We start from the raw sequence: 25,660 nt of genomic DNA, 5'->3' as shown, positions 1-25,660 counted from the left end.
ACCTGCCCCCGTCCCCTTTTTTATTCAGGGTGCCGGCCGCGATCGTTCAGCCCGGCACACCTTGAGTGCCGGGCAGCTTTCCCGCTCCCCGGTGGTCCAGCAGGGCCCCGGTGTGCGCAGCGCTAGGCCCCTCCCATTTAATCAGGGGAGGGAGGCCTGCAATACCATGGCTCTACGTGCCGACACGCATGGCGCTGTTGCACATAGCGTCGTGATATTCAGTTGTAGTGACCCAGGAAGGAGGTGGAGTGCTTGCAGTAGTGCCTTGCCTCCTGCTTGGGGCACTACCACTGAATTTACGGCGCAGGGGTGTTGACTTTTAGCGCCCCAAAGGGAGCACCACCGAATTTCTCCCCCCTAGAATCATAGAATGGTTACAACACAGAAGGAGGCCATTCGGCCCGTCGAGCCCGTGCCGGCTCTCTGCAAGAGCACTTCAGCTCATCCCACTCCCCTGCCCTTTCCCCGTAGCCTTGCAATTTTTTTTGCTTCAGGTACTTATCCAATTCCCTTTTGAAAGCAGTGACCGAGTCTGCCTCCACTACCCTTTCAGGTATTGCATTCCAGATCCTAACCACTCGCTGAGTAAAAAAGTGTTTCCCCATGTTGCCTTTGGTTCTTCTGCCAATCACCTTAAATCTGTGTCCTTTGGTTCTCGACCCTTCTGCCAATGGGAACAGTTTCTCTCTATCTACTCTGTCGAGACCCCTCATTATTTTTAACACCTCTATCAAATCTCCTCTCAATCTTCTCTGCTCTAAGGAGAACAACCCCAGCTTCTCCAGTCTCATGGAGGAAGACACAAAAAACCTCCCAGAAATACGAGAAAACCAAGGGTGTGGCGAGAATGAGGAACTTAAAGAAATTATCATTAGTAAAAAAAACAGTACTAGCAAAATTAATGGGACTAAAAGTCGATAAATCCCAAGGACCGGATGACCTACATCCTAGGGTTTTGAAAGAGGTGGCCATTGGGATAGTGGACGCATTGGTTGTCATCTTCCAAAATTCTATAGATCCTGGAACTGTTCCTGCAGATTGGAGGATAGCAAATGTAACCCCGCTATTTAAGAAAGGAGGGAGAGAGAAAACGGGGAACTACAGACCTGTTAGCCTCACATCAGTAGTTGGGAAAATGCTGGAATCTATTATAAAGGATGCAATAACTGGGCACTTAAAAACTAATAGTAAGATTGGGCAGAGTCAACATGGATTTATGAAAGGGAAATCCTGTTTGACAAACCTATTGGAGTTCTTTGAGGATGTAACTAGTAGAGTAGACAAAGGGGAACCGGTAGATGTGGTATATCTGGCTTTTCAGAAGGCCTTCGATAAGGTCCCACACAAGAGGTTGGTGAACAAAATTAGGGCACATGGAATTGGGGGTAATATACTAGCATGGATTGAGAATTGGTTAACAGACAGAAAACAAAGAGTAGGGATAAACGGGTCTTTTTCAGGATAGCAGGCTGTGACTAGTGGGGTACCACAAGGATCGGTGCTTGGGCCCCAGCTATTCACAATCTATATCAATGATTTGGAAGAGGGGACTAAATGTAACATTTCCAAATTTGCTGATGACACAAAGCTAGGTGGCAGTGTCAGTTGTGAAGAGGATGTGAAGAGGCTTCAAGGGGATCTCGACAGGCTCAGTGAGTGGGCGAGAACATGGCAGATGGAATATAATGTGGATAAATGTGAAGTTATCCACTTTGGTAGAAAAAACAAAAAGGCAGAGTATTTCCTAAATGGTGAAAGATTGGGGAATGCAGAAGCTCAAAGGGACCTGGGTGTCCTTATACATGAGTCACTGAAAGTGAATGTGCAGGTGCAGCAAGCCATTAGGAAGGCAAATGGTATGCTGGCCTTCATTACAAGAGGATTTGAGTACAGGAGTAAAGAAGTCTTACTCCAATTATATAGGGCCTTGGTGAGACCACACCTGGAGTACTGTGTACAATTTTGGCCTCCTTACCGAAGAAAAGATATACTTGCCATAGAGGGAGTGCAACGAAGATTCACAAGATTGATTCCTGGGATGGTGGGACTGTCATATGAGAAAAGATTACGTAAACTAGGTCTGTATTCTCTTGAATTCAGAAGAATGAGAGGGGATCTCATTGAAGCATACAAAATTATTACAGGGCTTGATAGGGTGGATGTTGGGAGACTGTTTCCCTTGGCTGGGGAGTCTAGAACCAGGGGCCACAGCCTCAGGATGAAGGGTAGGCCATTCAGGACTGAGATGAGAAGAAATTTCTTCAGAGGGTGGTGAATCTTTGGAATTCTCTACCCCAGAGGGCTGTGGAGGATCAGTCATTGGGTATATTCAAGACAGAAGTTGATAGATTTCTGACTAGTAAAGGCATCAAGGGATATGGTGATAGGGCCGGTGAATGGAGTTGAAGCAGAAGATCAGCCATGATCTCATTGAATGGCGGAGCAGGCTCGAAGGGCCGAATGGCCTACTCCTGCTCCTATTTCTTATGTTCTTATGTTCTTATCCATGTAACTGAAGTCCCTCATCCCTGGAATCATTCTCGTAAATCTTTTCTGCACCCTCTCTAAGGCCTTCACATTCTTCCTAAAGTGCAGTGCCCAGAATTGGACACAATACTCCAGTTGCGGCTGAACCAGTGTTTTATACAGGTTCATCATAATTTCCATGCTTTTGTACTCTATGGGGGAAAAATTCAATATTGCCCCGTTTGGGGCGCGATTATTGGCCGTGCGCAAAGTTTAGCGCCTGCCGCTAATTATCGCCTCCAACTGCAAACTTGGTTTTTATCGCCCCTGGAGTTAATTGGAGCACTAAATCAGGCGCTACATACCTCTCTTAAGGCGCAAAGACCGAGGAGCGAGGCGCTACCTCAGAGCGCTGGTGAAGCTCATGTGATATCAGTCAGCAATGGAACACAGACACACTGGTGCCGACCAGTTCTTAAAGGGGAGGGTTGGTCTTGCTCTCCATCCACATCCTGCTCATTGCAGCCTTGAATCTCGGCCTGGAGAGACCTCTACATCAAATCTGCTGGAAAGAACAATGGAGAGGCCCAGGGAAAGAGCTGAGTGCAGCCCCCACAGTCTCTTCTAAATCGATACAAGGGCAAATCAAAATGAACCTGCAAAGTGCTGCTCAGTACCCAAAACTCCTTCACACTGCGTTGAATCTCTCCAGAAGTCAGTCTCTCTCTCTCTCTCTCTCTCTCTCTCAGAATGCAAGGGGGTGCCAAAATGTCACCAACAAAAAAAGGCAGGAAGCGGTCGCCTTTAAATAGCGCTTCCCCAGTCCCTTCCTGACTGCAAAATGCTCCCCTCAACCTGTCGTTGCTAGCGGCAGGAGGTAAAGGCAGGGGGCGCCACTCAATATCCGGTCCGGGGCATTGCACACTCGCGTCACGATCTGCCGGCACAGGAGATCGTGGCGGTAGTGTTTAGCGCCGCCACAAAATGTCTAGTTCATTTCGTGAGCGGCACAAACATCGCCGCGCACGGGCGCTAGTTGCTTTGCGCCCCATTAGCGCCCACTTAAGGTGCTAACGCGAGGTGCAAACCAACTGAATTTTCCCCCCTATACCTCTATTCATGAAGCCCAGGATCCCGTAAGCCTTTTTAACTGCTTTCTCAACCTGCCATGCCACCTTCAACAATTTGTGCACATATACCCTAGGTCTCTATCATCTGCCATGTGTCCGCCCATTCCACCAGCCTGTCTATGTCCTCCTGAAGTCTATCCCTATCCTCCTCACTGTTCACTGTACTTCCAAGTTTTGTGTCAAATGCAAATTTAGAAATTGTGCCCTGTACACCCACATCCAAGTCCCCCAACCCGCCTCCCTTGAGAAAATTCCGGCCACTGTTCCCAATCCCATGAAATCTACTTTATAGTAATAAAATAAGAATGAGTAAAAACATTCCACAGATTGGCACAAATGTGATGCTAGACAAAATGGGATCAATCCCTGTCCATTGTTTAAAAAAAAACACCATTAGAACTCCCACAAGATATGGTGCAGCTGTCTGCAATTTAACAGAGTGAGAACATGTATAACAAAAACAGTTAGACTTATTGAAATTGGTCTTAAACTACAGGAGGGTTACTTACGCAAGAAGTATGACACCAGAGCCCCAGGAATGTAGCGTCCAATAACAGCGCAAAATGTACAGAGACTACAAACAAGAAGGCAAAACTGGGGGGTGGGGGAGGAGAGAAATGGAAAGAAAGGTCATCAGACTGCTGTATGACACAAACTGCAAGAGAAAAAGACATTTGCATAACCATGAACAATTGTTGGAACATTAACCATTCACATTCAGATCTTGGATTTGAATCAAACCAAGAAAATGGGGATAATTTTCAGTATAGCTTCCAGGTAGACAGCAATCCACTGAGTAAAATAATTTTCAAATGATTTGCCAATCTCATTGTAAAACACTACAAAGATGTACAGCAAGAGAATGGGGATTTTAACGGAGTAGGTTTCGGGGAAGGAGTGGAGAGATCGCCAAACCCGGCCAATGTCATCAGTTTGAGGCCCTGTGCTATTTTAACACCAGGGCCTCATTTACATCCCGCTAGCCAGTTGCCCGCCTAAATCGAGCATAAAGAAGCAGCTGGCTTCGGGCAGGTCAAACTCACGGGCCTGGAGACTGCCCACCAGCACCAATGTCAGTTGCTGGGGGGGCGGGGGAATCGAGGCCATTTCGCAGGTGGGAAGGGGGAGAAGCCCACGGCAGCAGAGACTCAGAGTTTCCTTGTGGGGCTCGGAGGAGCACCTCAGCTGCTCTTGAGCCCACTAAGGAAAGCTTTTGACTTATCTTACAGCGCCTCCTCTCCTTCCCTGCCCAGTTTTATTGAGCGGGGAGCCGCAGCTGCCTAAAAATAAACAGGCCCAGTTAAGATGGTGATGGGCAGGAATCGAGCAGGAACAGGTCGGTAAGTCTTTGCACGCCTCTTAACTGCGTGCCGCCCTGATCCCACTGTGCAGGGTTGGTTAAAACTCCTCCTGGTCCCATATGTCACTTCTCGGAAGGGGGAGGGAAGTTTCTTCCTGAAAGCAGAATGATTTTAAAAAAACATATTCCTATGGATTTTAACACAAACAAAAAACAGTGGACTCAGATAAAATTTATGCATTAGTCAATTTTTAAACACAAAAAAATCATTTTTTTAGTTAATTTTCTTCTGTACTCTGATCTGCCTTGCTTAAGTACATAAAAGTGATGATAAATAATGTTAAACAGAAGGAAACAAGGAATCTGATCCATCTACCATTTCTCGCCAGATCATTTAATCCAAATGCTTTTGAATTTTTCAGTCTCTCTCATACTCAGTATCTAGCTACAACCCAACCTTGCAATTGGCAAATCAGAACTACCTTTCTCCATCCCTTTTTAGAATTCTGTATTTACAAATTTATTTTGGAAATGTGGGAGTTTCCACTTTAACTGTGAACTCTATACATTGTAGGGAAGTAGAATTTTCTTACCTTCCCAGGGCTTTGCTTTTTGAAATGAGACATCTCCTCAAAAAACACAGTACAACTCATCCATGACTCTGTGATGCACTGGCTGAGCCTTGGTGTGCTCTCCTGTTTAGTATCAGTCAATTTCCAGCTAAATAAAAGATAAGTTAAATGTTCTTTTAAGAGTGGAATCAACTAGAGATACATTAGTCCATCTTGGCACCAGAGTTAGTTAGTGTACTAGTACATCAATGTTAATGTGTACTTGACATTTCCATCATTTGGATCAGAGGAACAACATCCATGTGCCAGCTCCCACAGTTTGCAATGTTAAATCTGGCATCTGTGATATCTTGAGACACAGCATATATATACACAACAGCACAACATGGCTTTATTATTATATACATCAGTAGTCCACCAGGTGGCTCGATTACACTTCTCGCTCCTTATTGAAGAAGTTAATCATAGAAAATAATGATTGTACATGACTTGCATGGTATACACAACTCTTGGTATACATTTCTCAAATGGAACCCATTTTATGTTTCCAAATTCTACTATAGAATTCTGTAAAACAAACAAAAGATATGGATTTATTTTCCATATTTATAGATTAAACTTAACCACTGGTTTTCTGTTTCGAAGAGGATACCTTCTTTCTTGAACAGAACTTTCAGATCTTGTTGAAGGACTTTGACTCATTCTAGGCTTAGCCTGCGGAGAATTTTTCTCCAAGGGCTGACCTTGATCTACATTTGGACTCTTACACTTTCAGACTGTTTGTCTGCCTGACTCAGTCAGACTTAAATTCTGACTTTGTCTTGGACTTGTTTCTGGTACTTCTGATGTAGGATTTGCCACTGGTACTCTACTTGTAACTAGACTATCTGACTCATCAGAATAAAGTGAATCATCCCAGCTTTCAACTCCTTCCACATCTGTAGGTAAGGTATGATCAATGTGAACAAACCTAACCTTTCCATGATCAAACATCTTGACCAAATATGTGCGAGGGCCACATATCTTCACTACTCTTCCTGGTAACCACTTTAACTATTTATGGTGATGGTTCTTCACTCTAACCTTCTGGTTCAACTTCACACTTCTCTCTCTAACTCTACCTTTATCATGACTCTCTCTTTCTGCCTTGATTGTTAAAACCAAACTTGGCACAGTCCATGGAAGAGAAACAATGAGAACCTGGTTTGTGGCTGTCGTTTGAGAAACAACTCTGCCGGTTTTCTACCAGTGGTGGTATGAGGAGTATTCCAGTTGTGGCACGATTAAGTAATCAATAAATTTGCCAGTTTGTGGTCCAACGACAACTCATGTTTCTTTGGATTTGGATCCAACATTTGCTTGATGAGGACACATTTGACAATTTGTACTGTGCACTCTGCTGCACCATTTGAAGCAGGGTGGTACGGTGGAACTTTGGTATGTTTCACACCGTTTCTGCTCATGAACTGTGTGAACTCTTCTGAACAAAATTGCAGCCCATTATCAGACACAATTTCTTCTGGGAGGCCATATGAAGAAAACAATCTTCGCAAATTGTCTAGTGTTTTGCTTGTTGTTATTATCCACATCGGAAACACCTCTACCCACTTCGAGTGACTATCTATCTCTATGAACAATTGCTGTCCTAGCTCAGCAAAATCTACGTGTAACCTTTGCCACACTCTGGAAGGCCATTTCCATGGCTGTAATGGTGGTTTCTTGCTCACCGATTGACATGTTGTACACTGACTGACTATGAACTCTATGGCCCCGATTTTCGGCTTGTGTGGGAAATGGTCGGGTTTCCCCGAATGTGGGGTTTCTGACACACGTAAAAATGTGTCAGCCAGCTCCACGCAATTTTCCCTCAAGTGGCCAATTAATTCCCAGCATGTGGGAAGCCTTGCTAATTGTCCAATTCGAGTCAGAAATCCCCACAGTATGATGTCATCATTCATGGTGCTTTCAAAGTGTCCAGCAAGCTTCTCCACCTCTGCAGGCTTCTCAGCCACTCTTGCACAATGGCAGAGGAGCCTGCACCAGCTGCTGCCAGCGGCAGAGGCCGAGCTGCCTTCAAATTCGACGAGGCTTCACTGCAGGCATTATTGGATGGGGTTAGGGCCCACAGGGAGGTCCTCTTCCCTAGGTCAAGGAGGAAGAGGCCTCCCACTGAGACCAATGCTGCATGGATGCAGGTGTCAGCAGATGCCAACTCGCTGGGAGTCACCAGAAGAACCTTGTCATTACATCTCTAACTCCTTCCTTAACTCCCCCACAGTACCATCCAGAGCCCCCGTCCTCACTGTGGAGGAGGAAGAGGCTGTGCAGCCAGACTCCTCAGAGGAAGCTCCAACCTCTGAGGGCGCAGCGTCAGCAGAAGTAAGCACACCCAGCACCAGCACAGACACTCACACCTCGGGGGGGCCTTCGGGACATAGAGTAGTGTTGTCACCTGGTGTTTCACAGCTCACAAGTGAGCCTCAGCAGATTCTGGAGACAGGGACAGCAGTGGAGAGTCCTCGTCGGAGGGCGCAGGACTCTGCCAGCTCAGCTCAGCTGCGCTGCATGTCGACCCTCTGCCTCTGGGTCCACCCGCAAGAGAAGAGGTGATGGATCTCCATGCACAGATGCAGGAGTCTCCAGGGTTGCTGCGAGTGTGGAGCGAATGGAAGAGTCCATAGCGATCATGAGCAGAGCCTTTGTGGAGTCATTGGCGCATGAATGCATCACCATGGAAAGGCTGGCAACCTCCATGGAGGAGATAACACGTCAGGGTACGGAAAACATGGTGAGTGCTCATAAGGGAATGACATCTCTTGAGGAGCGTTGGCCATCTATTGAACAGAGAAACCAGACCTTCATGGAAGTCCTTCTGAGTAGGACTGCCAGTGCAGAAACGCGTCCCCATGGCCCCCTAAAGCGCAGCAGGGTGTTCTCAAGCCACTTCCAAGTGCTGGCCCCTTCTGGCCTGTGCAGCCTCAGGTGAGTGAGCAGCATCCTGGTGCTCCTGTTGCTGATCCTGCTGTTCCTGGTTCTGCTGCTGCCGCCTCTGCTGCTGGAGATCCTCTAATGGCAAGAAGGGAAGGAAAAAAAGGCGTCCCATGCTTCTCGTAGATGCCTCCGCTGAGGAAGCGCTGAGTGAGGGTGGCGAGAGGCGCTTCCCAGGAGATCGCATTGGAGAAGTGTGTGAGGCTGCAACCTTCCACAGCTGTGCCTAAGCCTTGAAGAAGTAGCCCTGCAACAACAAGGTCTTTCAACATACAAGTTCAATAGGTTCATCACCCCCTGGAATATGTCGGGAGCAGAAGACATTCCAAATGGTAGCCTATTGAACTGATATAGGCCTCAGTGAGTATTTATAGTCAAGCATGACTTGGACTCTTCATCCTATTCAAGTTGTAGGTAGGCGTTTGTTAGATCTAATTTCGAAAAGACCTGGCCACCTGTCAGCGGTGTGAACAAATCTTGCACATTTGGCAACGTATTGGGTAGATTACACTCTAGAACCTGGTTTATGGTTACATTATGATCACCACACAACCTTACCTTACCATCTGATTTAGGTACAACAACAATGGGTGCAGCCCAATTACTCAGATCTACCTTTGAGATAATGTTCTCAGTTTCTAGTCTTTTGAGTTCTTGCTCAACTTTCTCCTTGAGTGCGTATGGTACGGGACATGGCTTGCAGTAAACTGGTCTTGTGTCCTTCTGCACTCTGACATTCACCTTGAAGTCTTGGATCAGACTGCCCATTTCGCTGAACACCTTCGGATGCTGCTTGATGACATCACCTTTCAATGCAAATTTCTCTTCCACACGAAGTCTCATTCCGATCCAGCTTCAGTGATCCCAACCAATTTCTACCTATCAAGGCAGGCTTGTCTCCTGCCACTACTATGAGAGGCAAGCTCTGACACTGATCCTTGTATTTCACTGACATGGTGACACTTCCTACTACAGGGACTTGGTCTCCTGAGTAGCCTCACAGCTCTACCTTCGATTTCTCTAGTCAATAGTCACGCGATATAGTGATTCCGGTACTACGCTCACGGATGCATCAGTGTCAATTTCCATGGGTATCTTGGTCCCTGCAACATCTACTTGGATGACGATACCTTGCGAATCACTGTTAGATATCTTCGTGCTCCTGATGACGTGAATCTCCAGAAACTCCTCATCCTGCTGCTTCTCTTCCATGGTATGTAGTATCTGGCGATTTCTACTTCTAGCATTGCCAGTTGGTTTACTCTTCTGTCGGCATGCCTTTGCAAGATGCCCAGTTTTCTTGCAGTAGAAACACTGCCTTCACCTTTGGACAGCTTTGAGCGATGTGTTGTCCCAGGCACCGATAGCACGACTTCAATGCAGTTACCTTGGCCAGTTGCTGAGGCCTTGGGGCCCAACTGCCTTTTACTATTAGCCTGCAGCCGATTCACCTCGGTTGTCTGACGACTGGAAATGGCGCGGAACTCTTGGGAGTATTGGTCGGCCATAACCATCGACGTAGCTGTCAAGTTAGGGGTTGCCAACAATTTACTTCTGATATGTTCATTTTTCAACCCACAAACAAAGCGGTCATGCAAAACTCGGTCCTGAAAGTTTCCGAAATGAGTGAATAAATAGCTTTTTTAAAGCTACAATGTACTCACTGATACCCTCGTAATTTAATTGATCATGTGTTCCAAAACGATAACTTTCAGCAATTTCCAGGGGCTCAGGACTGTAGTGCTGTTCTAACTTGGTTAGGATCTCCTTCAGTAGCATGTCCTTCGGCTTGGCGGGAACAAGCAAAAAATAGCCCGTTTCATTTCTAAAACCGCCCGGTTACAGTTTACATCATCAGGAACTTCGACGATACTATTCACGGTGAAAAACATTTCTAGCCGCTCCACATACGCTCTGAAAGTCTCTCGGTCGTGATGGAACTCACGCAAGCGACCTATTATTCCCATAGGCGCAGCCACCTGGACTCTGGTAATGTCGACAGTTCAGCCACGTGTGCTTGAAATTTACCTCGGATTTTTAAGTTTTTCTGCAAAACGAAGAACCTCTAACAATCCTTCTGTCGGTTGGCAGGATTATCCTCCAAAAAAAAATCCAGCTAGGGAATCCACAATCGCATCCTCATCGCCAATTCTGTAATATCTCGAGACACAGAATATATATACACAACAGCACAACGGTAAGAACTGCACTGCCCATGGCTTTATTATTATTATATATACATCTGTAGCTCACCAGGTGGCTCTATTACATCATCCTTACCCCAGTGGCAGAATCATAGATGCACAATAATGTGGCAGTATGATTTTACAACTGGAATAAGGGAGCCGAATTAAGCAATATAAATGCAGGTAGCTACAGCACAGATGCTGCTCTCCCGTCAGCTGAACTACAGAAGCATTAAATACATGAGTGTTGAGATACCGCGGCAAACGTGGGAGTCAAGACCAGAGTTAGTGAAACACAACTGCTTTAATCAACCTCATGGCAAAGAGGAACTGGAAAAGCCCGCGCAACCACTTAAATACTCCCCAGACAGGAAGTGCTCCCGGCAGCCTGTCCCTGCGGGAAACAAGTTGCTGGAGGAAAGGGTCCCCGGCTGGGGGCGTCTGCTTAAACTGTCCGTGCCGCCGTGAGCGGATTATGTCCAGTGGTGGCGTGTCGCCACAGAGCTCCCCCCAGAATCAGCTAAGGAGGAGTGGACGAGTCGTGACGGTGGTCTAATGGTTCTGCCGGAGCGGCTCTGAGTGGTCGCCGGTCTAGTTGGTGGGGCCGGGCGGTTCGCCGCCGGCTGTGCTGGCGGGACGGCCTCTAGTTGGAGGTCGGGCCACGGGGACCTGTTCCCCTGGTTCTGTGTGTGCTGGTTTGAGCCGGTCGATGGAGACTGTGTCGACCCTGTCGCCGAGTCGCAGCTTGAAGACCTTGTCCCCAGTTTGTAGTACCTCTTACGGTCCGTCGTACGGGGGTCGCAGGGGTCCGCGGTGCGCGTCGTGTCGCACGAAGACGAAGCGTGCCTGCTGTAAGTTTGGCGGGACGTGAGGTGCGAGTTCGCCGTGTCGGTTGACCGGAAGTGGGGCGAACTGTTGAGCGGAAGAGAAAGAGTTGAGCCGCTGCTGTTCTGCCGACCAAGGCGTGGTAGCCTCCGGAAGGAATTCGCCTGGGACGTGCAGCGGTTGTCCGTAGGCTAACTCCGCTGCCAAGGACTGGAGGTCTTTCTTGACCGCGGTGCGTAGGCCTAGTAGCACCCACGGTAGGCGGTCAGTCCAGGTACTGTCCTGCAGGCCGGCGCGGAGTGAGGCCTTGAGTGACCTGTGGAAGCGTTCACACAGCCGATTGGCCTGCGAGCGTCACCCCGAGGTTGCGTGCTGTGGCCGTCCAGAGTTCGGAGGTGAACTGGGCGCCTCTGTCGGAGGTTATGTCGGCTGGTACGCCGAACCTTGCGACCCAGGTGTTAACGAACGCCCTGGCGATGTCGGCTGTGGTGGTGGAGGTCAGCGGCACTGCCTCAGGCCAGCGTGTGTGTGTAGGGGATTAAAATATGTGGGGTTACGGAGATAGGGTGGGATATGTGTTGGTGTAGGGGTTACGGGGATCGGGTGGGATATGTGTCGGTGCAGGCTCGATGGGCCGAAATGGCCTCTATCTGCACTGTGGGGTTTCTGTGATTCTGTGATCGTGAGGAGATAAGTTTGGCCTTGCAATGGCGGCAGAGGACCGACGATGTCGACGTGTACGTGGTCGAAGCGGCGGCTGGGTACCTTGAAGTCTCCCAGGGGTGCTTTTGTGTGTAGCTGTACCTTAGCCCGTTGGCAGGCGAGGCAGGAGGTGGCCCAAGTCCGAACATCTTTGCTGAGGCCGCGCCGGACGAAACGCTGGGAGAGGAGTTTGACGGATGCGCGGGCACCCGGATGGGAGAGCGCGTGCAGCGCGTCGAAGTTGCAGGGACGACCGGCCTGGGTTGGCCGAGTGAGACGTCGCAAGTGACTGCCGTGGCTTCAGGCCCGTGCGCGACCTTGGCTAGGCGTAGCCCTGGCAGACTGGTAGCCGCCGAGAGGAGGTCTGGGTCCGTGAGCTGGGCCGCTGCTAGTTGCGCGTAGTCGACCGCGAGGTGATTCTCGCAGATGGCGGGACGGGAAAGGCAGTCGGCGACAACGTTGTCTCTACCGGAGACGTGCTGGATGTCCGTAGTAAACTCGGACACGGCCGCGAGCTGGCGTTGCTGCCTAGCGGACCAGGGTTCGGTGTGCTTGGCCATCGCGTATGTGAGCGGCTTGTGGTCCACGTGCGCGGTGAAGGGGCGGCCCTCCAGGAGGAACCTGAAATGGCGGACCGACAGGTGGAGCGTGAGAAGCTCGTGGTCGAAAGTAGAGTATTTGACCTCCGGGGGGCGCAGTTGGCGGCTGTAGAAGACAAGTGGCTGCCACGCGCCATTGACCCACTGCTCGAACACGGCTCCGACCGCGTGGTCGGAGGCATCGGTGGTGAGCGCGACCCGGGCATCGGTCCTCGGGTGCGCGAGCAGGGTGGCATCGGCGAGCGCGTTTTTGGTGGCGTCAAAGGCGGCTGACGTGTCAGTGGTCCAGGCTACGGCCATCTTGCCGGATTTACCTCGGAGGGAGTCGTATAGGGGCTTCATGAGGGCTACAGCTCTGGGGATGAACCTGTTGTAGAAGTTCACCATCCCGAGGAACTCCTGGAGGCCCTTGATGGTTTTGGGGCGGGGGAATTGCTGGACGGCCTTGCACCTTGTTGGGCAGGGGGACGGCCCCAGCAGGGTTGATGTGGTGACCAAGAAAATCGATCTCGGTTAGGCCGAATTGGCACTTCGCCGGGCTGAGGATGAGCCCGTGTTGGGCTAGGCGCCCGAACAGGATGCGAAGGTGTTCGAGGTGTTCCTGTTTGGAGGAGCTGGCCACGAGAATGTCATCTAGATAGATGAATAGGAAGTTCAGGTCCCGGAGGACTGAGTCCATAAGGCGCTAGAAAGCCTGGGCTGCATTCTTGAGGCCGAAGGGCATCCTCAGGAACTCGAACAGGCCGAATGGGGTGATGACGGCCGTTTTGGGGATGTCCGCGGGGTGTAACCGCGCACCAGGTCGACCTTGGAAAAGACGGTTCGTCTGGCCAGTCGGGCCGAGAAGTCCTGGATGTGTGGCACCGGGTATCGGTCGGGGGTGGTGGCGTCGTTGAGGCGGCGGTAGTCCCCGCAAGGGCGCCAGCCTCCGCCGGGCTTGGGGGCAATGTGGAGGGGCGAGGCCCAAGGGCTGCTGGAGCGGCGGATGATGCCGAGTTGTTCCATGGTGGTGAACTCGGCCCGCGCGATTTCCAGCTTGGCCGGGTTGAGTCTGCGGGCGTGGGCAGAAACCGGGGGGCCGGTGGTGGGGATATAGTGCTCCACACCGTGTTTGGCGGCTTTGGCCGAAAAGGTCGGGTTAGTGAGGGTGGGGAACTCGGCTATGAGTGCCGAGTAGTCGTCCGTGGCTCTGGCGAGGCAGTAGGTCGTCAGGCCGGCCGAATGGGCCGGGGTGAATGCGCCAGGGATGGGGGCCATAGTGTTGATGTCGACGAGGCGGTGCCTCGGAATGTCGACAAGGAGGCCGTGGGCGCGTAGGAAGTCGGCGCCGATGAGTGGGCAGAGGACCCTGGCTGTGAGGAACTCCCAGCGGTAGCGGCGGCCTGCGAGGTCGAGTGTGACCATGCGGGTGCCATATGTGCGGATGTCAGAGCCATTGGCTGCGGCCAGCGTGATACCCCGTGCGCCGCGTTGGATTTCGAGGGCAGAGGCGGGGGTGATGCTGTGCTGGGCCCCTGTGTCGCACAGAAATCGGCGGTTGGTGCTGTCGTCGGTGACGTACAGTAGAGGCCCCTTTTGCCCCGCGCCCATCGTGGGGGCCGGTGCGGGGGGGGGGTTTGAAAGTGCACGGTGGCGTGCAGCGTTGGGCCCTAGTGCCAAAACGGGTGTGGTAGTAGCAGTGACCCAGAGTGGTAGGGCGGTCGGGCCTAGTGGGCCAGGAAGACCGCGTGGTCGTTGCCGCGAGGTCGGGCGCGATGTCGCGGGCGGACTGCGCAGAGAGCAGCCGGTCGGCCTTTTCGGCTATCTCATTCAGGTCCGTGGAGCCAGATTCCACAATGAGCGGGCGGATGCTGGCGGGGAGCTGCCGAATGAAAAGCGTGCGAAAGAGGGCACCGGTGTTTCTGTCGTCCGAGAGGGACAGCATGTGGGAAAGCAGATCCGACGGTGAAGCGTCACCAAGGCCGGGGAGGTCGAGGAGTTGGCAGTTGCGCTGGTAAGAGGACGTTTGAAATTTTTTAAGGAGCGCAGCCTTCAGATGTTCGTACTTGCCTTCCACTGGTGGCTCCTGCAGTGCTGCCCAAACCTTGGGGACTGTGGCGTAGGTGAGAGAGGCGACGAGGTAGTCGTACTTCGTGGCGTCGACTGTAATGTTTTTCAGCCGGAATCTGGACTCGGCTTGAACAAACCAGGCTTCGGCCAGGTTCTCCCAAAAGTCCGGTAGTTTAACCGTGACTGCGTTTGTATCCGCCATGCTAGCTTAGGATTCGTCCTGAGCGTCGGGGTCACCATTGTTGAGATACCGCGGCAAACGTGGGAGTCGAGACCAGAGTTAGTGAAACACAACTGCTTTAATCAACCTCATGGCAAAGAGGAACTGGAAAAGCCCGCGCAACCACTTAAATACTCCCCAGACAGGAAGTGCTCCCGGCAGCCTGTCCCTGCGGGAAACAAGTTGCTGGAGGAAAGGGCCCCCGGCTGGGGGCGTCTGCTTAAACTGTCCATGCCGCTGTGAGCGGATTATGTCCAGTGTGGCATGTCGCCACATAAGTACCTTTAGAGAGCTCAAAATGGTCTCTCCAGAATCATCCCAACCTTGCAAGGATAAAACTTACAACTGTACTGCTGGGCATTTTTCACAGTTCAAGTGAACAAAGCATAGAAATTCGACAGACCCACAATTACACCTAACTGAAATGCTGATGAAGCTGAATAGGAAAATGCACCCAATATACCAAGTTCTCAAGTGCATTAACATTTTGTTGCACAGTATTGCACCAAAGTTAAAGAATTAAGTAATTGCACGATGATGATCTAAGTAAAAAATAATTACTGCAAATGAAAGATTTTGGTTGAAACCTGAAGTCACTATTTTAATACACAAGGGTTGATATTAACCCTTTCTATGACGGGTGGGAGGGGGTTAAAAATTAAAAATCGCGAAACGTGACCCTAATCCGCCGCATATGCACCTGCTGCCTCTTTTACGATGGCAGGTTGCGTGGCATGTACGTGTCCTGTCTTGGAGAGGCGGGACACATCATTATCATATTTAAATTAGGCTCCCAAAGTGCAGCTGGGAACCTGATTTAAATTTAATGGCGGCGGGCTGGATTTACCATGGCTCAGGAAACCTGGCAGCTAAATGGAGACGCGAGTTGCCGGCTGCAGCAGCTAAGTGCTTTTTTGAGCACTGCTTGTGAGCTCCCACCGGCCCCGCAAGCAAACCTTCTGACGATCGCAGCCTATACTTGCTGCCAGGATCGGCTGCCGCACACCACCACCCTCCCCCCCAATTCTGTGATGCCAAGCCTTCTGCCCCGTGATCTTTCCCTCCCTCTCTCCTGATTGTGGCCCGACACCCCCCACTTCTGCTGCACGATGTCCCCCTCCCTCTCGACTGCCAATTCGACCTCCCTTCTGCCCCGCGACTTCTCCCTCCCTCCCTCCCGATTGTTGGTCTGACCCCCCCCTTCTGCCCCGCGACCTCTCCCGCCCTCCCGATCGTTGGTCTGACCCGCCCTTATGCCCCACGACCTCTCCCTCCCTCCCGATTGTCGGTCTGACACCCCCCTTCTGCCCTGCGACCTCTCCCTCCCGATTGTTGGTCTGACCCCCTCTTCTGCTCCGCGACCTCTCCCTCCCTCCAGATTGTTGGTCTGACCCCCTCTTCTGCTCCGCGACCTCTCCTTCCCTCCCGATTGTTGGTCTGACCTTCCCACCCCCCCTTCTGCCCTGCGACCTCTCTCTCCCTCCCTCCCTCCCGATTGTTGGTCTGACCCCCTCTTCTGCCCCACGACCTCTCCCTCCCTCCCGATTGTTGGTCTGACCCCCTCTTCTGCTCCGCGACCTCTCCCTCCCTCCAGATTGTTGGTCTGACCCCCTCTTCTGCTCCGCGACCTCTCCCTCCCTCCCGATTGTTGGTCTGACCCCCTCTTCTGCCCCACGACCTCTCCCTCCCTCCCGATTGTTGGTCTGACCCCCTCTTCTGCTCCGCGACCTCTCCTTCCCTCCCGATTGTTGGTCTGACCTTCCCCCCACCCCCCCCTTCTGCCCTGCGACCTCTCTCTCCCTTCCTCCCTCCTGATTGCCGGTCCGACGCGCCCCCCCCCCGCCAACACTTCTGCCAGCAATCTTTCCCGATTGCTGAGGACAATCCCCAACTGCAGCCTTCTGCCGCTGGCTTCCCCGCCCAGCAGTCTGTCAATCTGGCTGGCTGCCGGGCAGGAAACAGAATAAAAAATGATAATGAAGACCTGCCATTAAATTCAGCAGGACATTCGTGTTCCTGGAATTTCCAGGTGTCCCCCCACAACCACTACGGGGCCACAATTTCAAATAACAGTCAATATTGTTTAAATTTTCTGTACATTTCCATTATATACCTGTATATCGTGCTTAAGGATCAGAGCAAAATTAAGTCTCAACAGATGCAATAGGCAATTTCATCCTGATCAGTATGTTTTAAAAACAAATGTGGTTAAAACGTAACCGAATATATATTTGATAAATGTATTCCTTCTGATTTCTAAAATCAGTACACCAGGAATACTGGTTGAAGTGAAGATCTTTTGAAAATAGACTGTAAGGTGTAAACAGAAATCATCATCACCAGAAACAGTTGCTGCTGTGCGACACTGTTTACTTTTTGTGCAACATAATTAACCAGCAAAATACAGTATTTCAGTAACAGTTGGTGATTGCAAAAACCGATGGCCTTTCATAAGAATAATCTCATGGTATGAACTCACATGATAGTAAGATATTTGCGCAAATCAACTCAAATACTCTGCTAGAATACCACCCACTACTGAACAGTATATCAAGTATCATTATCATTTTCTGATCTTTGAAAATGCTATATGAGCTTTTGAACTCCAACAATAATATACAGGAAACTTTGTGCTATCCGGAGGTGAGCTATCCGGCAATCTGGAGCCACCGGCAAAAATCAGCAGCCGTTTTTTATTCTTTTTGTTTTTTTTGCTTTGTTTGAACAGTCAAGCTGTGCAAGGTCTGTAGCTATAGCAACAGCTTCAGCTACAGAGCTTTAGGGCCACACCGGAGTGTTTAGAAGCTGTTGCTAAGCAACAGTGTTTGTTGTCAAATACGGAGATAAGAATCTCCGTATCTCTCAACATTAACTCTGGAGAGTACGGCAGTTTTGAGGAAACGGCAGCAGCTCGGTCCCGTGGGTGCCGGATAGCACAAAGTTTCCTGTAGCTATATCTTTCGCACTTTACAAATAGTATATTTCTTTCGAGCTTAGTATCTCCTCTTAGACTACTTTCTGATCTACTACAACAAACATAAATTTAATATAAACTAGTTATAGCTCATTCATTAACATAACTCACAGAAGACCGTAATAAAAATCTAGAAAGAGAAAAACATCCCATGCTCACTCTTCTAATAAATTAACTTTCCCATCATGGTGTCTATTCATATTTTAAATTACTCCCAATACTTCTCTCTCTAATTCTTTGCTTGGGGAATTATTCCACTTATTCAGAGTACAGAAGTTGTTCTTAATATTGTTCTAAATTTACTTTTCACTCATTTCCATTTGTGTCCTCTGTCTTACTTTCTTGGTACATTTTGAAATATAAATCTGGGTTTTCATTACCTATGCCATTTAGTTTTTTTAATCTACTTTGATGAGATCCCCTCTCGACCATCTTATTTCTAAACAGCAAAGCTTGGTCTTCTCTGATCATTCCTTGTACTTTGCACACACCCTTTTATTCTTGGGATCAGTCCTATTGTTTTTTTGTATACTTTCTAATGGATATATATTTTTTGTGGGGGTGATGCCAAAACTGAAGACCATATTCTAATTGAGATCTAATCGATAAATTGTAAAGCCTCAACATAATTTGTGTACAGACTGTGCACTGAAAATAACGTTCCATACTCCCCCAAGATTCTTTTTCTAACTCTGTCTACATTAATTTAATGTCATTCATTCTCTAACTAAAACACAGTTATTTTGACCTGTGCGCAACAGTTTACAGGGCTGTTTCCGCAAATGATCGCTCCCAACGAAGAGCAAAGCTTGCAGGGAGTGCAGGTTGGGAAACGGCAGGCTTGCAGCCCATGATTTTCCGTCCATTAAAGTTAATGACCGTGGGTTTTCCATTCCCTGATCTGTAATCCATGCAAGCTCTGCTATGCAGCTGGTGTACTATTTGAGGAATTAGCCCTTATATTTCAATTTCATTTCTCATTTATCTATTTAGACATTATTAAAAATACTCAATCAAATTACTGTTCTGGATCCTTTTGCAAATCTTGTGCTACATCTTCAATTTCTATTTTTGTGTCACCAGCAAACGTGACCAGCTTGCTGCTGGTATGTGGCATCCAAGGTGATTTACGCAGATTAGAAACAATAGGGATCCAAGCAATGACCTCTGAGGGATTCAACATGATATTCTCCTCCCACCCAATAGTCCGACATTACATCTGTCACAGGTACTGTCCAGATGTTTTTACATTTATGTACCTTTTTTGACCCATTTGGAAAAAGTGATCTCTGTGCACTGCTCTCCCCTTTTTACATCTGGTGGTGGTTACTAGGCTTCATAGGTGTCAGTCTCCACTATATACAATGTCTAACTTCAATAACTGAGCCAATCTATCTTCACGGTTAATAAGGAATTACATTTTGATTCAATTTCATGCACTCTAATTATAGCTGGGACATGACAGCCTTATTTAATTTTATTTTGCTTTTCTTCCTTTCATTTAATTTCTCACTCCAAGATAATGGCTTGCTCACATCTATTCACTCAGTAAGTACTTTCTAGGTGTCCTTCTTTATCTCGGATTACATAGGATATACGGCACAGAAACAGGCCATTCGCCCAACCAGTCCATGCTGGCGTTTATGCTCCACATGAGCCTCCTCCCGTCTTTCCTCATCTGACTCTATCAGCATAACTCTCTAATCCCTTCTCCCTTATATGCTTATCCAGCCTCCCCTTAAATGCATCTATTACTATTCGCTTCAACCAGTCCCTGTGGTAGCGAGTTCCACATTCTCACCACTCTCTGGGTAAAGAAGTTTCTTCTGAATTCCCTATTGGATTTCTTGGTGACCATCTTATATTGATGGCCTCTAGTTATGCTCTTCCCCACAAGTGGAAACACTCTCTCTGTGTCTACTCTATCAAAACCTTTCATAATTTTAAAGACCTCTATTAGGTCACCCCTCAGCCTTCTCTTTTCAAGAGAAAGGAGACCCAGCCTGTTCATCCTTTCCTGATAGGTATAACCTCGCATTCCTGGTATCATCCTTGTAAACTTTTTTTAAAATCTTTGTAAACTTGTTTTGCACCCTCTCCAGTGCCTCTATATCCTTTTTATAATATGGCAACCAAAATTGTACGCAGTACTCCAAGTGTGGTCTAAGCAAGGTTCGATACAAGTTTAGCATAACTTCTCTACTTTTCAATTCTATTCCTCTAGAAATAAACCCTAGTGCTTGTTTTTCTTTTTTTATAGCCTTATTAACCTTTTAGTGATTTGTGTATTTGTACTCTCAGATCCCTTTGCTCTTCTACCCCATTTAGATTCTTAGGCCAGAATTTTCTTTACCTGGGCGGGTTGGGTGCGGGCGGTCAGCGGCAGATCGCGACCCCATTCTTGCTTCCATCCCACTGCAGAAATCGACTCTGTGCTAATGGGGCCTATTAAGCCCGCCCTGCGTGTTACCCGGCCCAATTAAATGGTGCAGGTCTGATGATGTCATCGATGATGCGTTTTCAGCTGGGATATTTAAAGGAGCCATGGCTACATTGCATTTGAACGTTCATCTAGAAGTGTGCAGACATCACACTGGAGGTTTTGATTGCTCCAAACAGTTGGAGAGATGACTGCACAGAGGCAGAGGGCTGCACCCAAGCTCTCTGATGACTCCTTCCATATGTTTGTGGAGAGAGTCAGAGCACGCAGGGAGGTCCTCTTCCCTTCAAATGGGCGGAAGAGACCTCCCTAGGAGACAAAAAGAGCCTGGCTCTAAATTGCAGAGGAGGTGAACAGCAGGGATGTGTTCAAGAGGACCTGGGTGCACTGCCGCAAACGTTTCAATTATGTCATTATAGCAGGAAAGGTGAGTACAAAGCCATACTTAACTTCATCCTGCTGTGCCTCTCATCACACCCCCATCACTCAGCCTTCCCAACCCTACTCCTGCACATCATTACTCACACCAACATACCTTGCACATCCATCCATCCCTCTCTCTCTATCTACATTATCACATCCCCATCTTACTAGCCACCCTCACACTCGCCCTCATCCTAATGCAATCATACCAACTAGCACACAAGGAGGCCACTTGGCATTCCTACCCCACTCCATCATAGTCACCCTCTAAAGATGTAACCCATCCATTCCTTACACTCATTCTATCACTCTCACTCAACCTTCTCTTCTTTCCCTTGCAGGAAAAGAGAGCCCACAATAAGAGGGAGAGGGAGAGAATGGGAGGTGGGCCTCCATCATTTACCAACCTCACAACAGCAGAGGAGGCAGCGTTGGAAGTATCGGGAGTGGCCGAGCAGCTGGAGGTGGGAGACGGAGCGAGGGGGACATCTCAGCAACCTGGTGACAGAATTACATATCATACAGCTACATGGCATACATCAGTCACACATATGGGGACTGATGTCATCAGCTACTGAATGGTCATCATGTGCATAATGGTATCTGTACCCATTCTTCATATGGCATATCTAACTCATCTCTTTACTCTCCCACAGGTCCATCAAGAGCCCCCTCCCCCCCACTGTCCAGGAGGAAGAGGAAGACGACTCCTCAGAGGAGCCTCCAGCTTGGTGGGTCCCATGCGAGATAGAATAATGTTGTCACCTGATCTGTCACAAGTCACAAGTGAGCAACAGCGGATGGTGGAGATAGGGACAGTAGTGGAGACTCCTCGCCGGAGGGCGCAGGATGCTCCCAGTTCTGCTCAGCTGCATGCAGACGCTGCGCCTCGGGGGCCAACCAGAAAGAGGACGATCCTGGAGGTGCAGGGGGCTCTGACAGGGTTTGTGACTTCGACTTCTGCAAATGTTCAGAGAATGGAGGAGTCCATCTCCAACATGAGCACCACCGTGTCGCAGACGATGGTGGCTGTAGGCTCTTCCGTGGATAGGATGGCCACTTGCATGGAGCAGCTAATGCGCCACTCACAGGAGCACATGGTCTCTATGGAGAATAGATGGTTATCTATGGAGACTAGATGGCTATCTATGGAGAATAGATGGCAGACGCTCATAGACCTCCTGTCTAGGAGGGATGTCAGCGTAGATGTGAGTCCTCATGGCCCCACTGATGTGCAGCAAGGTGCTCTCCAGCTCCTTGCTAGCAGCGAAGTGTGGGTGGCCCTTAGAGTGATGACGGTGAGAGGGGACATGAAAGTGTGGGCTCCTCTTAAAGCGCTTACACTTTTCCTCCATTGCCACCCCCTCAGTCAGAGCCCCAGATGCCTCTTCGGACAGTGATGGCTGAGTCTACCCTGCACAGTCGCAGGAGGAGCAGACTTTGGCGGGGCCATCACAGGCTGCAAAATCCAGAGAACATCCGCCAAGAGTGTCTAAGCAGTTGAGCAGGGAAGGGAGCAGACTGCCTCTACCTCTGCTGAAGCCACAGGGGTGGCACCTCGTAGAAGCACGTGGAAGAGAAAGATGACACACAAGTAGATTCACAAGGGTAGCCACTTGGGTGTTTTAGCAATGTTAATGTCAAGTTTGCATTAATGTGATGTCAACCATAAAAATCTTTATTTTCACCACTTTCCTGTCTTAGACAAATTTGTGTGCACCTTTGGAAGTGGCTTAGTGAGTTGCAGTGAAAGGTGAGACATAACGGTACATCCAGCAATGGTGGTCAGTGTGAAAGGAATGGCTTGGCCATTGTAGGAATCCTATCTGGTGTTGTTGTAGGGTGATGCCAACCTGGCGCAGCATGTGGCAGCCATATGGGTGTACTGCGCAAAGTTAAATAAATCTGGCCATGGTGAGGCCATCCCTGGCCTCCCGGGCAGCTATGTACTTGGGTGCTGGTGGGAACTTGTCCGCAGGTTCCTCCAGCTCCTGCTCATCCTCATCTTCCAGCTGATGCTCCTCCTCCTCCTGCTCCTCTTCCTGTGATGAGGCTATGCGCTCAGTGCCTTGCTCCTCATGCAGCGCTAATCCTCGCTGCTGCGCTATGTTGTGCAGGGCACAACAGACCAAGACGATTCTGGAGACCTTGGCTGGTGCGCACTGAAGGGCTCCTCCAGATCTGTCAAGGCATCTGAAGTGCATTTTCAGCATGCTTATTGTCTGCTCTATGACACATCTGGTGGAAATGTGGCTTTCAATATATCTCTCCTGGGCCTCAGTACTTGGCCTCCTCAAGGGTGTCCTGAGCCATGTCTTCAGTGGATAGCCCTGGTCTCCAAGCAGCCAGCTGAAATGTCTGTTTGGAGGTGTAAAGAGCTGAGGGAGGGTGGATTGGTGAAGGACGAAAGAGTCAGGCAGCTGCCTAGGAATTTGGCACACACATGCATGATGATCTTCCTATGGTTGCAGACCAGCTGCACATTGAGGGAGTGGAAGCCCTTGCGGTTGACAAACACTCCTGGGTTCTGATGGGGTGCCCTGATGGACACATGTGTGCAGTCGATGACGCCCTGCACTTGTGGGAAGCCAGCCAGAGGGGCGAAGCCGAACGTCCGCTCACTAACATTGGCTTCATCAGTGGCAAAGTTGATATAATTGGCTGGCTTGTCAAAAGAGTGCAGCGGTGACCTGTGTGATGCATCTGTGGGCGGCCGACTGCGAGATGCCGCAAATGTCTGCTGCAGATCCCTGGAAGGAGCCTGAGGCGAAGAAGTTGAGTCATAGAGTCATAGAGTTTTACAGCACAGAAAGAGGCCCTTCGGCCCATCGTGTCTGCGCCGTCCATCAATCCCTGTCCAGTCTAATCCCATTTTCCAGCATTTGGTCCATAGCCTTGTATGCAATGGCATTTCAAGTGCTCATCCAAATGCTTCTTGAATGTTGTGAGGGTTCCTGCCTCTACCACCCTTTCAGGCAGTGAGTTCCAGATTCCAACCACCCTCTGGGTGAAAAAGTTCCTCCTCAAATCCCCTCTAAATCTCCTGCCCCTTACCCTGAATCTATGCCCCCTTGTTATTGACCCCCCTACTAAGGGGAAAAGTTCCTCTTTATCTACCCTATCTATGCCCCTCATCATTTTGTACACCTCAATCAGGTCCCCCCTCAGCCTTCTTTGCTCCAAGGAAAACAACCCCAGCCTGTTTAGCATTTCTTCATAGCTGAGGCGCTCCATCCCAGGTAACATCCTGGTGAATCTTCTCTGCACCCTCTCCAAAGCAATCACATCCTTCCTATAGTGAGGCGACCAGAACTGCACACAGTACTCCAGCTGTGGCCTCACCAGCGTTTTTTCCATCATAACCTCCCTGCTCTTATATTCTATGCCTCGGCTAATGAAGGCAAGTATCCCATATGCCTTTTTAACCACCTTATCTACCTGTTCCGCTGCCTTCAGGGATCTATGTACATGTACACCAAGGTCCCTCTGTACTTCCTAGGGTCCTACCACTCATTGTGTATTCCCTTGCCTATTTGTCCGTCCAAAATGCATCACCTCGCACTTTTCAGGGTTAAATTCCATTTGCCACTTTTCCGCCCATCTGACCAACCCGTTTATATCGTCCTGCAGCCTGAGGCTTTCCTCCTCGCAATTTACCACCCCACCAATTTTCGTGTCATCTGCGAACTTACTGATCATACCTTTTACATTCTCATCCAAATCATTTATGTAGATCACAAACAGCAAGGGACCCAGCACCGATCCTTGAGGTACCCCACTGGACACAGGCTTCCAGTCACAAAAGCAACCTTCGACCATCACCCTCTGCCTCCTGCCACTCAGCCAGTTTAGGATCCAACGCGCCAAGGCACCCTGGATCCCATGGGCTCTTACCTTCTTGACCAGTCTCCTATGCGGGACTTTGTCAAAAGCTTTACTGAAGTCCATGTAAACCACATCCACAGCATTTCCCTCATCCACACACCTAGTCACCCCCTCGAAAAATTCAATCAGATTGGTCAGACATGATTTACCCTTGACAAAGCCATGCTGACTATCCCCGATTAATCCTTGCCTCTCCAAGTGGTGACTAATTTTGTCCCTCAGAATTTTTTCCAATAATTTCCCTACCACAGATGTTAGGCTCACTGGCCTGTAATTCCCTGGTTTATCCCTGCTACCCTTCTTGAATAATGGTACTACGTTAGCTGTTCTCCAGTCCTCTGGTACATCCCCTGTGGCCAGAGAGGTTCTGAAAATTTGTGTCAGAGCCCCTGCAATCTCCTCCTTTGCCTCACACAACAGCCTGGGATACATCTCGTCCGAGCCTGGGGATTTATCCACTTTTTGGCCTGCTAAAACCGCTAGTACCTCCTCCCTCTCGATGCTAATATGTTCAAGTCTGTCACAGTCCCCTTGCCCGATTTCTATGTCTACATCGTCTTTCTCCATAGTGAACACAGATGCAAAAAATTCATTTAAAACCCCGCCAACATCATCTGGCTCTACACACAGATTGCCACTTTGGTCCCTAATGGGCCCTACCCTTTCCCTGGTTATCCTCTTGCCCTTAATATACTTATAAAACATCTTAGGATTTTCCTTTATTTTGCTCGCCAGTGTTATTTCATGGCCCCTCCTCGCCCTCCTAATTTCTCTTTTAAGTATGCCCCTGCACTTTTTATAGGGCTTCCTCCGTCTTTAGTCTTTTGTAACTGCCAAGAGCCCCCCTTTTTTTCCTAATGCATTTTTGTATATCCCTTGTCATCCAAGGTTCCCTTTGCTT

The 25,660-nt window shown here is 49.2% G+C and overlaps 1 protein-coding gene across 3 annotated transcripts in view; it reads right to left on the bottom strand.

Annotated features, from left to right (window-relative positions):
- Nucleotides 1-476: 476 nt before the first annotated feature.
- LOC147117620 (reticulophagy regulator 1-like) overlaps nt 477-25,660 on the bottom strand; it is a 158,342-nt gene continuing 133,158 nt past the window's right edge. For 2 of the 3 annotated variants that reach the window (XM_085988754.1, XM_085988752.1), the window contains 2 exons: nt 5,490-5,616; nt 477-4,190 (listed from right to left, as the gene is read on the bottom strand). In XM_085988754.1, coding sequence (XP_085844880.1) covers nt 4,098-4,190; nt 5,490-5,616 — 220 coding nt within the window. In that variant the 3' untranslated portion in view covers nt 477-4,097. The other variant, XM_085988753.1, reaches the window with a different exon arrangement.

Source organism: Somniosus microcephalus, chromosome 5 (assembly GCF_052327205.1).
Source record: "Somniosus microcephalus isolate GS21.2 chromosome 5, FLI_Smic_1.0, whole genome shotgun sequence".
In the NCBI taxonomy this organism is placed as follows: Eukaryota; Metazoa; Chordata; class Chondrichthyes; order Squaliformes; family Somniosidae; genus Somniosus; species Somniosus microcephalus.
The sequence above is the reverse complement of the archived record's forward strand: the minus strand, read 5'-3'. Positions and strand labels throughout refer to the sequence as shown.